The sequence below is a fragment of the Orycteropus afer genome, unplaced genomic scaffold (genome assembly GCF_000298275.1).
Source record: "Orycteropus afer afer isolate SDZICR_OR568_19922 unplaced genomic scaffold, OryAfe1.0 scaffold00253, whole genome shotgun sequence".
Classification (NCBI taxonomy): Eukaryota; Metazoa; Chordata; class Mammalia; order Tubulidentata; family Orycteropodidae; genus Orycteropus; species Orycteropus afer.
Genome location: NW_006921840.1, coordinates 4,572,389 through 4,585,174, shown reverse-complemented (window position 1 = coordinate 4,585,174; position 12,786 = coordinate 4,572,389). Strand labels below are relative to the sequence as shown.

Here is a 12,786-nt window from a genome sequence, read left to right as displayed (position 1 = left end):
TCTAAAGTTTGGAGGTTCAACCCACCAGCTGCTTCTTGGGAGAAAAGACCCGGAAATCTGCTCCTGTGAAAATTACAGCCTAGGAAACTAGATGGGGCAGTTCTACTCTGTCCTGTAGGATCACTATGAGTTGGAATCAACTGATGGTACATAACATTACCCCCAAATTAAAACCGGTTAATCTGATGGCTAATCTTTTGAATCATATACAAACATGGCAATATATTTTAAAATAATAATGGCCATTAGCTCAGGAATTATACTCCTAATGATTTCTAGTAAAGAATCAGACACTCAAAGATTCATGTAAAAATATGTTCAAAGCACATAATTTATAATAGGGAAAATGGAAACAACAGAATGATTAATAAATTATCACATATTTTTACTGGCTACGCATAGGGAATAGAACGACGGGAAGATTATGAGACTGTATTCTAGACTCAATTTGACTTCATCTGAAATAAATTCTGTATCTGACTTTCTACGGTGCGTTTCACCTTCCCTAGTCTAGTTTTGCTCTTCCACTTTCATTATGGTGGGTTGCAGTGGACATTAATAGCGAACACTCTGGTACAAGGGAACCGTGGCAGAGGGTCCCCCAAATAACAGAATTAATGGGAAAATGAGGAAGAAATTTGAGGTCTTCAAACTCGTTCTCACAGAAGTAAAAGGACAAAGGAAACGCTTATTCGCGTGTTGTTATGTGCCGTTGAGTCAGACCCGACCCATAGCGACCAGGGCAGTATCACCACGGAAGTAGATTGCCCCATCTTCCTTCCGGGAAGCGGCTGGTGGGTTTGAACCGCCAGCCTTCTGGTTAGCAGTTAAGGGCCTTAGCCACTACGCTACCAGAGCTCCCTACCTAGATGGCCAGAAATCACTTCTGTTCTACACATTACAAAGCTTCTCCCAGTCAGACAAGCAGGTAACGCTCTTCCAGCCACCTCCTCGAGGCAGATGAGCGAACAAGAAACCTGGGTGGGTCCCGGTGGCCTTTGAAGAAAACAGACTTGGCCTGTTGCCCGGAGACCAGGCCCAGCCGCCTCCTCCAATCAGCACGCACCTACTTGCGTCCAATCACAGAGCCAGGAGGGCCGTGGTTGGCGGTCAAAGGTTACGCTGCTTTTTGGCGGCCATTTCTCTCCGAGCAGCGCGATTCGGGGCCTAGAGCAGCTGCTTCAGTCACGAGGGACGGGCGACAGCTGGATCGGCTGCGAGAAGTCCGCACCATTCGCCGGTAGTCGCGATGGTAAGGAGAGAACGGCGTGAGTCGCCGGAGAGACAGGGAGGGCGAACTCCCTAACCAGCCCCGGTGATGGTTTTGCGCGGTCCCCATTCATCCATGTGAGGTGCTATGAATCTCGCCACCAGTCCCTTTCTCTCTGGGCTGGGGGCTTTGAGGTCCTTCTGATACCTCTTCCTCCCCGGTAGACCCTGCCCTTTTTGCCCCTTTTGGTTTGAACCTGGGCCTGAGGTTTTCCTCCTGGCTGGGGCTAGGGTAAATATGAAGCGGAACTTTGAGACGCTGGATTTTCACGTCCCGCGTAACACACTCCAGAATCCACTTTAATGCAGTGATGTTCGACCTTCCACTGCCGCAGTCTTCTTGAGCCCAAAGCACAGGCTTTGGAGCTTTCTTTTATTTCGTAAACCTTTATTGAGGGACCTACCTGTCAGTTACTGTTCAAGGCGCTAGAGATGCTGGGTGAAAAGTACTGATGCGAACCTTGCGCTCTGTATCGTATTGGGTGTGGGGGACAGGCATTAGTCAAATAACAAATAAGCCTATAGTTGCAGATAATTATAAGTGCAACGAAGGAAGCAAACAAGATGCTTCGTCCATTAGGCAGGTGATCAGGGATAGCCTCTCTGATAGATGGGATTTAAATGACTTGAAATGCGGTTCTTTAAAGAATAAGAGGAAGAGTGTACCAAGCACAGGGAACACGGACGTAAGCCTTAAGGCCAGAAAGAACGCTTGACACGTTTCAGGAGTTGACAGAAAGCCACGGTGCTTGGAGGAAGAAGAGTTATGAAATAGAGTCAGAGAAGGCAGGCTGAAGGCAGTATCAGGGAGTTTGTATTTTACTTCACGTGCAGTTGGAAGTTATCGAAGCATTTTGAGCAGAGAGATGGCATTGGCTGTATACGTGAACATTAGTTGCTGCATTTGATATTGGAGAATGGTGAGTGAAGACTGCAGACCTCTTAGAAGGTTATTGCACTAGCCCCTGTGTCCTTTGAGATCACTCTGAATATGATTATCTTAGAGGGGTTGTGCAGCCAACTTTCTCAGTTTCATTTGGGCTGATGGGGAAGCAGACAAAGGAAAGAAATCTGAATTCCCTGGGGATCCTAGTGGTTTGCTGAATAAAACAGCTGTTACGGGGCAGGCCCTGCTAGGCAATAGTGACACAAAGTCCGATAAGACCTAATCCTAGCCCCTAGAATTAAAGTGGAATGTTCTGGCCCCTGCCTCCTCTGTGGCCTCATATTTGGGGGCTCTGACAATACAGAATTGTTTGTTTCTCTCTGAGCTTACCTCAGGAGTGCATACCTCAGGTGCATACCGTGAAGCTCCCAGCTTGATTGGCACCAACCCAGAGGTGCCTCAGAATGAAGGCCTGGGAATCGGCGGTCTACTCTGTGCCCACGGGGATGGGTTGCCATGAATCAGAATGGACGCTCTCTCTGGCAGCCGGTTTGCTTTGAACTCACCTTGTAGCTTCACTCTTACCTGCTTTTGCTTATGCAGCCTTCTCGCCCTAGTGAAATGATCCTTTTTTCCTCTCTGGAAACACTTCTCATCCTTTAAAACTGTGTCGTGAATTACTTCAGACAGCCTTTCCCCTGGATGGGTTGATACCCCAGTCCTTACCTCCTCTTACTACACTGCATATAATCACTTGCCCATCTGAAGCATCTTGTCCTACTCTCACCTGTGAGCTTCTTGAGGACAGGACATGTGCTTTTTTTTTTTTTTTTTTTTTAAGTGCCTACACTTTTCTTTGTTCAGGGCCTAGAACAATTTTTTTTAAGTGAATAATGAAAATTCTGAAAATTTTGATGAGTTGAAGATGAAACTGGCTAATTGGTTGTTTAAATGAATTAAACTGGTGGCTAATTGGTGCCTTTCAATAAATAATAGTGATAATAATTTTAGTAGTAGTGATTTTCATAATTTAAAGAGTGAGAGAGAGTCAAGACTTTCTTCATTTGGATACCATGAAATGTTAGTTGATGACTGGCGGAGGCAAAGGGATGGTAGAAGCCAAGCTAAGGGAAACAATCAATTGAGTCTTTTTTTTTCCCCCCTTTTTGTAATTCTTTGTGCAGAGTTTACCCCTCAACCCCAAACCCTTCCTGAATGGATTAACGGGAAAGCCAGTGATGGTGAAACTTAAGTGGGGAATGGAGTACAAGGGCTACCTGGTATCTGTAGATGGCTATATGAACATGCAGGTAAGCTAAAGAGTTACAAAGGTTATGCACTTGTATTTATTTTGTAACATAGGGTTAACCCAAAATTCAGCCCCAGATTTGACTCCATGTGGTTAAACTAAGAAGAGCCAAGGCATTTGATTCATAATGCTGTGAGGGAAGCACACTAGTTTGCTGAAGAAAGCAAAACTTTTCCCAGCACTTAGCTCTGAAAGAAATTTCTCAGGTGAAACACTTACAATGCTAAGATTTTTTTAATGTAAAAGTTTACCACTTGAACTGATGACACTCAGGTCCCCAAGGTTATAGAGCATGGTTTTGGCCTGGGAAATTCCCAAAACAGGAACCTCACCAAGGCCAGAGAAATATCCGAAAAGTATACCCATTGGCATGAAAATTTTCCAGAATTGGTGGTGGTTGCACAACTTTATAAATTGTATAAAGTTAAAAAAAAAAAAAAAAAACCCACTAAATTGTATAGTTTAACAGAGTGATTATTATGCTATAAGAATTATATTTCAATTAAAAAAAAAATCCGTTGAATGTTTGATTTTAAAAGTAATACAGCTTCCTAGTGAGCCTGCCAGAATTAGTTGTAAAATGTATCCCTGAGTAACCAACCACACTGATAGGCTTTTGAGTTCTTTTCTCAGCAAATATTTATTGAGCACCCGCTTGTGCCTCACACTGTGAATAAAGCAATGAACAAAACAAAGTCCCTATCCTGAAGGAATTGGAAATGGTAATAATAAATGTGACACTATGTAATGATAGATGCTATGAAGAAAAACAGCAGAACAAGGGAAAAGAGTGACAGAAGATGCAGTAATAGATAGGATTGCCAGAGAAAGCCTCTCTGAAAAAGTACCTTTAAACAGATGAGAATTAAATGAGCAACTCAAGTGTCTGGTGGGTGAGCTTCCCACTTTACAGGAAAAGTAAGTACAAAGGCCCTGTGGCAGGAGCATACTTGGCATGTTAAGTGTGATAGAAAGTGTTTGGAGCATTAATGTGTACTTTAGAAACGAATTAAATGTGGGTGAACACTGGCCAGAAATAATCACTGTTTTAAAAATAGTTGATCTTAATATATTATTTGTGATATTCATTACATGTAATACTATTCGTCTCTTGACAACCACATATATTTCAAATAAAAACATATCCTCTGGCTATAGGAGGATACTTTTTGTTCTCTGTAGAAGAGAAAGTAATACCCAGTATCAGCATTAATTCATTAAAGTGTTTTACATGCTTATCTCATGTCCTCTTTCAGCCCCATTTTCCTCTCCTTTTCCACCTGTCCAGTTATGAAGGAAATTTCTCTTTACCCCTTCTTTCCTGTTCATTTCTCTTGTAAGCCCCAGATGGCACTGATGATGATTTTTAAAAAGTACAAGTAAAGTTTACCACCTGTGTGAAGGAAAGCTAAGCACTTACATGTAATTAGAAATAATAGAGTTCCCTTAAATTGCTATAAAGGTCACTCTTAATTGTTCAGTCTCTTCTTAAAGAACTTGTTTTTCCCTGTTGATTAGTACATATTATTTTAAAATTTTTATTCAGTTCTTTAATTTGGTTGTTGACTGATATAAAAATATTTGCTCTTTTAGCCAAACCTTTTGTATACCCATTTGGGTACCTATGATTTATAGCATAGTACTTGGGAAAAGTCACTATCTGGTTCTTTAGAACTGACTTTTGGGAAAACTGGTGAATCACAGCTTACTGGTTATCAGAGATTGCCTTCCTTGATGTACTGTTGATGCCTGATGGAGAGAAATAATATATAACCCAGGAGATTTTGAAAATTATATTGACAAGCTTTATTATATAACATGCTAGGTCTGCATCCATCAATGTGAACTTTGTTGTTGTTGTTATGTGCCGTTGAGTCGTCTCCAACTCATAGCGACCCCTCCTTGGGTTTCCAAGGCAGTATCACTACGGAAGTAGATTGCCCCATCTTCCTTCCGAGGAGTGGCTGGTGGGTTTGACCGCCAGCCTTCTGGTTTGTCAAATGCATTAGGCACTACGTCACCAGAGCTCCCTATGTGAACTTTAGTGTATGTTTATATGAAACTAAAAAGAACTATGATAGCTCATTGTAATAGAAAGCTATAATCTAATTATTGATTTAGATAATGTGAGTTGTTGGCATAGGAAGGTCTCAGTCAGTGAGTTCTTTCATCATATTAAATATGTTATATATTTTTATCTTGTGCTATTATACTAATAATATATTCTCTTTTTATTTAAAGCTTGCAAATACAGAAGAATACATAGATGGGGCATTGTCTGGACATTTGGGTGAAGTTTTAATAAGGTAATAGAGCAGTAGGATGTGTAAGGAGTTACTGATGAGCATCAGAAACATCTGTTTAAATAAACTAGTGTCTCAGTTTCTGAATTACTTCTTAATGTATTAAGTTAGTACTTTTTAAATGATTAATTGCGCAAAATAAACCTCAAAAGATTTCGAAATTGTTAAAGTCTTTGAAAATTGTTAAGTATGTTGAAACTGTTCTTCATGATTTTTCTAGTGTTGATACTAAACTTTCCAGCTTATAGCTGAGTACCTTTGTCAGTGATCTTGGTTGTAGGAGCTTGGTTTAGAATTGTAGTTGGTCTGTCTGCTGTGTCGGATTTTTAACATACTTTTCTAGAACTAGCTTCAAACTCCCAAGTTCCTTTGGAAAATCATAAATATGTCATTTAAAATAAATGTCATGTGCTTTTTTAATAATGCTGTAATAGAAGAGAAATTTTTTAAATAGAAAGAAATGATACACATTTAGCATTCAGTATTTTTGTAATGAAAAAATCTAAGTCATTCAGATGTATGTGGTTTTCAATTGGAACAACAAAATGGACTGTTTTTCTATTTACAGGTGTAATAATGTCCTTTATATCAGAGGTGTTGAAGAAGAGGAAGAAGATGGGGAAATGAGAGAATAGCATCTTTTGTGGGGGATTTTTTTTATATATATATATTTCTAGACAATAAAGGTGTGTTTGTTTTTCAACTTGACTTGTGAACCATTCATATTTATATGCAAAGCTCAACTGGTGAAACAATTGAGAGATTAGTTACAGAACTAATGCTTTAAAAACCATCCAACTTTATTCGAGTTGAAGTTCTTATTGTAAGACCAATACTGTTTTCTCCGGGGGAAAATAACTTATTTACATGCTTTAGAAATTTTTATGAAGGTTAATTTAGCCCATTTCTTCTAATTATATGTTGTTGTTGTTATGTGCTGTCAAGTCGGACCAACTCATAGCGACCCCTCCTTGATACCACCTCGGAAAGGTGATACCACCTTTCCGAGGTGGTATCGCTATGGAAGTAGATTGCCCAACCTTCCTTCCAAGGAGTGGCTGGTGGGTTTAAACCGCCAGCCTTCTGGTTAGCAGTCAAGTGCCTTAGGCACTATGCTACCAGAGCGCCTAATTTTGAGACTTTTTTTTTTAAATTGTGATTTGGATGAAAAATTACAGAGCAAATTCATTTTCCTTTCAATAGTTCATACACATTTTATTTCATGACATTGATTGCAATCCCCATAATGTAACAGCTGTCTTGCCATTTCCTCCACATGGTTACCTTTTCCCTGTATCCTTCTTTTCTATATATTCCTGCCCTCTGAGCTATCTCCCTGTGCAAATGCTGCCCTTCTAATCTTTCGAGGTTGTGTGTTCTAAGGAGTGTACCTACCTGGCAGGTACATTTACCTCGTGTAAATGTTCACCTTATAGGCCTGTCCATAGTCTGTCTGGAAGTCACAGGAGTGAGTTCACTTCTAGGCCCTGAGGGTGACTAGGGACCAATAGTCTTGGGGTTTTCACCAGTGTCTATCAGACCAATAAGGCTGGACTTTTTTCTGATTTTGAGTTTTCCACATTTTTCTCCCATTCCAACCAGGATCTCCTATTTTGATCATTTTCCTAGTGGTTGACAGAGGTAGCCAAGCACCATCTAGTTCTGGGTCTCACATCATGTAGATTCACATGGTCCACTAGTCCCTTGGACTAATTGTTTCCATGAGTCTTTGATTTTCTTTACTCTGCTGCAGACAAGGAGAGATTAATTGTTGAATTTTACATGGCTGCCCACAAGCTTTTAAGACCCCAGTCATTACTTACCAAACTAGGATGTAGAACAATGTTCTTGTGTAGTGTATTATGCTAACTGAACTTGATAGCCCTACAACCATGGTCCAGAGCCCACAGGCCCAGTGACTTACTCCCTCAAGGTTTTCGGCTGTGGCTAAGAAGTTGTAACTGTCCCATTAGCTCTGTTATATATATGTACATTCTTATAGCACATACAAAGATGTATGTAGAAATATCATCTGCCAAACTTATATATGGTCATGGGTATATTTTCTTTTGCCTAGACATAACCTGATCATTTAGCCTGTCTACCTGTGTATCCACTCATAGATTAAAGTTTATTATTACTGATAATGCAGTATTGTGTATGTAAAAGTTTAACTGAGACCTTTTAACAGCCACTGTTACTTTTAAGTTGTTGGGCCACTTTTCAAAGGTATCAATTGAATCATAGTATTATATATTATTTTCCTTAGCAGTCAGTAAATTATATGATAATTTTATATCGATATAATAACATTGGAGCACTGCTTGAAAATTAAAGTGACTGTGGAGATAGGGCACAACAAAAAGTGAACTGTCAGGTTGAAGGTTTATGCTTTGTTCATTTAAGACAATTACGTTTTCAACAAGAACTCAGGAGTGTAAAATACAAACCAATTTCACAATTATGTTCTGAGACTGTAATCTAATGGTTTTTACTTAAGTTGTAAACCCCTAGAACCTTTCAGATATTTTAAAATTGTACATCGTGAAAATGTATATTCCACAGTGATACAACATATGCTATGAACTTTCACATAGACTGGTTGAGAAAATGTATCTTGTAAAGTCTTATGTTGTCAGAAAATAGACATTCGTACACTTTAATGGTCATTTGCTCTATACTTATATCAACAAAGTAACTTTGGACATACATGTCCAACTGTATAGCAACTCAAAGTATAAATATAAATGTTTAGCTTTATAGAAAAATACTTAGGAATAAGAAAAGGCTTCCAAAAAAGAAAATAACTCCCATTTCTATTCCTATAATCTTAAAAATAAAAGCCTGTCTTCCTCAAATTGGTTAAGCAAGCATATGGGACCAAAATATTGTCATAACTGAAAACCAAAATTAGAGAATATGCCTAAAAATCATTCTGGTAATAAAATGCCTTATTGTTCCTTTCAAGTGAAAAAATATTCTTCCTCCTGTGTTTTTGTTGTCTCACTGACTAATTGTAGTTCATGTTTGTCACCAGATCGAGGTCTTGAACGAAAGATAAGTCGTCTTCCCAACTGAAACAAAAGGAAAGCAAAATATTTAATCTTACTTAACATAGTTATTTTAAAAAAGTAAATAATCATGGTTATGAGAAGATAACCTTATGGATAGCCAACATGTTAGGCAAAGTTAAGTAACAAATTAAGCACTTGTATTATGCAAGAGGGAGCTTTGTTGGCATAGTGCCTAAGGCATTTGACTGCATTTGAGTGTTCAAACCCACCAGCCATTCCCCAGAAGGAAGGTTGGGCAATCTACTTCCATAATGATACTGCCTCGGAAACCCAAAGAGGGATTGCTATGAGTCAAATCTGACTAGACGGCAATGTGTTTCATTTTGTATTATGCAGAAAATAGCAGTTATGTTTTATGGGGAATTGGGGAGATAGGTAGAGTGATCAAATAGAATATGATTCAGTTAACCCTTGAAAAGCACCATGTTGGCCATCATTTTTCAGTAAGTGCCATAGTTAATTTTTCCTTCATGATTAGAAGAGATTATTTGTGCTGAGCACCAGTTGACTGGCATTTAGATACTTTGTTAAACAAAACATGAGGAAACCATGCACTATTTTCTTTAAGTCTGGTATTGCTGTTGACTCTTGAAGGTGTTCCCACCAGGAAAGGCTTTGAGAAACCCCTAGATTCAAACCTATTCATTTTCTCTGGGGTATGTACTCAAACATGTCACTATTCAAATTATTTCTTCTCTTTTAATCATTGGATTCCCCCCCCCCCTTATTTTTGTTTTGCTTTATCACTTAATTTGTGTAAAGTATATGAATGGATGAAGAGACCACCATATTCTATTGGACATGAGATCTGATGGAACATCATGTGTCTCAGAAAAGGCACCACAGACATTTTGAGCTGGGTAAGTCTGTGTGAGAAGCCATCCCTTGCGTTGCAGAATGCTCCTGGCCCAAAGGAACTAAACAGTAGCACACATCCCATCATAATAAAATTGTCCTAGGGGGAGTAGAATTCCTGAATTCCTATTGAAATTTTATTAAAAATATCAAGGATCTCCTTTGGTAACCTCTGTTATTAAGACTTTCTGAGAAAATTGCCAATAAAGGATCTTGAGTAAGAACTTCTGTTAAAAGATCTTTGTACATGGTGCACTAATTGGGTCACCATCCTTTTAAAAATTTTTCTAGTGTTTTCATTTTTTCAGTAAGCATTGAGTGTCCCCTGTGTGCCAAGCATTGAGGATACAAAGGTTATAACTCTTAAAGTCTAGAAGGAAAGATGGATGTGTTAAATAATTTCAATTTGGTGGGTTAAATGAATAGTAGTATGTACATGTGGAAGGGCTATAAAGAATGATTAATACTCCCTTGAGAGGACAGAACAGGAAAATCTTTGTTCAGTTGAAGTAGATAAGTAGACTTCTTAAGATAAAATACTTATTTAAATAAAACCATTACTTTTTGACAGTTTTTTTTTTTTTAGTTTTGCTATATTTTAATAGATTAGTCTTCAAATCATCAAACCATTTCATATTCTATAGCCAATCAGCCAACATTTTTCATTTGGTTGTGGTTGTTGAAACATTACATACTACATTACAGTTACCAATATAATTTTATTGTGATGAAATACATAAACCAAAGCTATTTGCCATTTCAACCAATTTTGTATATGCAATTCAGTGACAATTATATTCACCATGTTGTGCACAGTCACCGTTATGTCCAAATATTTTGATCACCTGTGAACAAAAACTGGAATCTCCAGCATTATTTCTATCACCAAGGCCATATTGGGAATTGCAGAACACTTAATTGTGTTCATCAGGAACTTGTATATAGGCCAGGAGGCTGTTGTTTGAACAGAACGAGGGGATACTGTGTGGTTTAAAATCAGGAAGGGAGTGTCAAGGTTGTATCCTTTCACCATACTTGTTCAATCTATGCTGAGCAAAAAATCCAAGAAGCTGGATTACATGAAGAACAATATGGCATCAGGATTGGATGAAGACTCATTAACAACCTACAATACGCAGATGATACAAGTTTGCTTGCTGAAAGTGAAGATTTGAAGCACTTACTGATGAAGATTAAAGACTACAATCTGCAGTATGGATTACATCTCAGCATAAAGAAAACCAAAATCTTCACAACTTGACCAATAAGCAGCATCACAATAAATGGAGAAAAGATTGAAGTTATCAAAGGTTTCGTATTACTTGGTTCCACAAGCAACACCAGTGGGAGCAGCAGTCAAGACATCAGATGACATTGTACTGGGCAAATCTGGTGCAAAAGACCTCTTCAACGTGCTGAAGAACAAAGATGTCTCTTTGAAGACTAAGGTGCAGCTAACCCAAGCCATGGTATTTTCAATTGCCTTATATCCATCTGAGAGCTGGACATGTATAAGGAAGACCGAAGAAGAGTTGATGCTTTTGAGTTGTGGTGTTGGCAAAGAATACTGAGGGTACCGTGGACTGCCAAAAGAACTAACAGATCTGTCCTGGAAGAAGTGCAGCTGGAATGCTCCTTGGAAGTGACAATGGCCAGACTTTGTCTCATCTACTTTGGTGATGCTGTCAGAAGGGACCATTCCTTGGAGAAAACTATCATGCTTGGTGAAATGGATGGTCAATGGAAAAGAAAAGAGGAAGGCCCTCAACGAGATTGGCTTGACACAGTGGCTGCAACGATGGGCTTAGATATAGCAAGGATTGTGAGAAGGGTACAGGACCAGGCAGTGTTTCATTCTGTTATACATAGGGTCTTTATGAGTTGGAGCCAACTCAACAACACCTAACATTAGCAAAAACTCTACCCCTTGAGCATCCCCCCCCCACACACACACACACATCTCTCCCTTAAACCTGCTCCTGGTAACCACTAATCAATTTTGGTATTACTTGTCAATTTCTATGTTATTTGCCTATTCTGGATATTTCATGTAAGTGGAATCCTAGAATATTTGCCCTTTTGTGTCTGACTGACTTCATTCAGCATAATGTTTTCAAAGTTCAACCATTTATCAGAACTTCATTTTATGGCTGAATAATATTCCATTGTATGGATATACTACTTTGTTCATCTGTTGACAGACATCTGAGTTGTTTCCACATTTTGGCTATTGTAAATAATGCTACAATGAACATTGGTGTACAAGTATATCTTTGTGTCCCTGCTTTCAAATCTTTTGGGCATATACCTAGGAGTGGAACTCCTAGGTTATATGATAATTCCATTTTTAACTTTTTGAGGAACCAGCAAACTTCCACAGTGGTGGCACCATTTTATTATTCCACCAACAATAGATGAGATTTCTACTTTCTCCACATCTTCACCAACACTTGTAATTTTCTGGTAACAGCCATGCTGTTGTTGGCATTGAGTTGGTTCCAACTCCTAGCAATCATATGTGCAGAGTAGAACAGCTGGGTAAGGTTTTCAAGGCTGTTACCTTTTAGAAACATTGCCAGGTCTTCTGAGGTGCCTCTGGGTGAGTTTGAACCACCAACCTTTTGGTTAGTCCAGTGCTTAACCATTTGTGCCACCCCAAAGACTAGTGGGTATGAAGTGGTATCTACTGTGGTTTTGATTTGCATTCCCCTGATAACTAGTGATGTTGAGTATCTTTTCATATGTTTATTGGCCATTTGCATACCTTCTTTGGTGAAATATCTATTCGAGTCTTTTACCCCCTCTCCCCTTTTTTATTGTGATTTGGGTGAAAATTTACAGAGCAAATTCACTTTCCATACAGCAGTTCACATACACTTTGTCTCATGACATAGCCCACAATTTACCACAATGCAACAGCTCCCCTCCCACTTCCTCCCAATAATTACCTCTTCTCTGTGTCCATCCCTCCATGCCCTCCTGCCCCCTGAGCTGTCTCCCAGTGCATAAGCAGCCCTTCTTTCTCCCATAATTGTTCTCTCCGAGGAGTATATCTACCTCAGGTAAACGTTCAACTCATATGCCTGTCTT

At 39.0% G+C, this 12,786-nt stretch overlaps 2 protein-coding genes across 2 annotated transcripts in view; one reads left to right on the top strand and one right to left on the bottom strand.

Moving 5' to 3' along the window:
- Window positions 1–1,721: 1,721 nt before the first annotated feature.
- Window positions 1,722–6,402, top strand: SNRPF (small nuclear ribonucleoprotein polypeptide F). Its single transcript, XM_007949774.1, has 4 exons — window positions 1,722–1,955; window positions 3,340–3,465; window positions 5,706–5,770; window positions 6,336–6,402. The coding sequence occupies exons 1-4, from the start codon at window positions 1,722–1,724 to the stop codon at window positions 6,400–6,402; spliced, it is 492 nt and encodes a 163-aa protein (XP_007947965.1).
- Window positions 6,403–8,730: 2,328 nt separating this feature from the next.
- CCDC38 (coiled-coil domain containing 38) overlaps window positions 8,731–12,786 on the bottom strand; it is a 72,053-nt gene continuing 67,997 nt past the window's right edge. Inside the window, exon 12 of the mRNA XM_007949773.1 lies at window positions 8,731–8,841. Within this exon, the coding sequence (XP_007947964.1) occupies window positions 8,731–8,841 (111 nt within the window). The remainder of the gene's footprint in view (window positions 8,842–12,786) is intronic.

What these genes read in the sequence shown, in the direction of transcription:
- SNRPF (XM_007949774.1), top strand. Translation starts at nt 1,722, where the DNA reads ATGCGAACCTTGCGCTCTGTATCGTATTGGGTGTGGGGGACAGGCATT. An exon ending in CAAGCACAGGGAACACGGAC is followed by an intron (nt 1,956 to 3,339) that starts GTAAGCCTTAAG and finishes TTCTTTGTGCAG; the next exon opens with AGTTTACCCCTCAACCCCAA. An exon ending in TTGGGTGAAGTTTTAATAAG is followed by an intron (nt 5,771 to 6,335) that starts GTAATAGAGCAG and finishes TTCTATTTACAG; the next exon opens with GTGTAATAATGTCCTTTATA.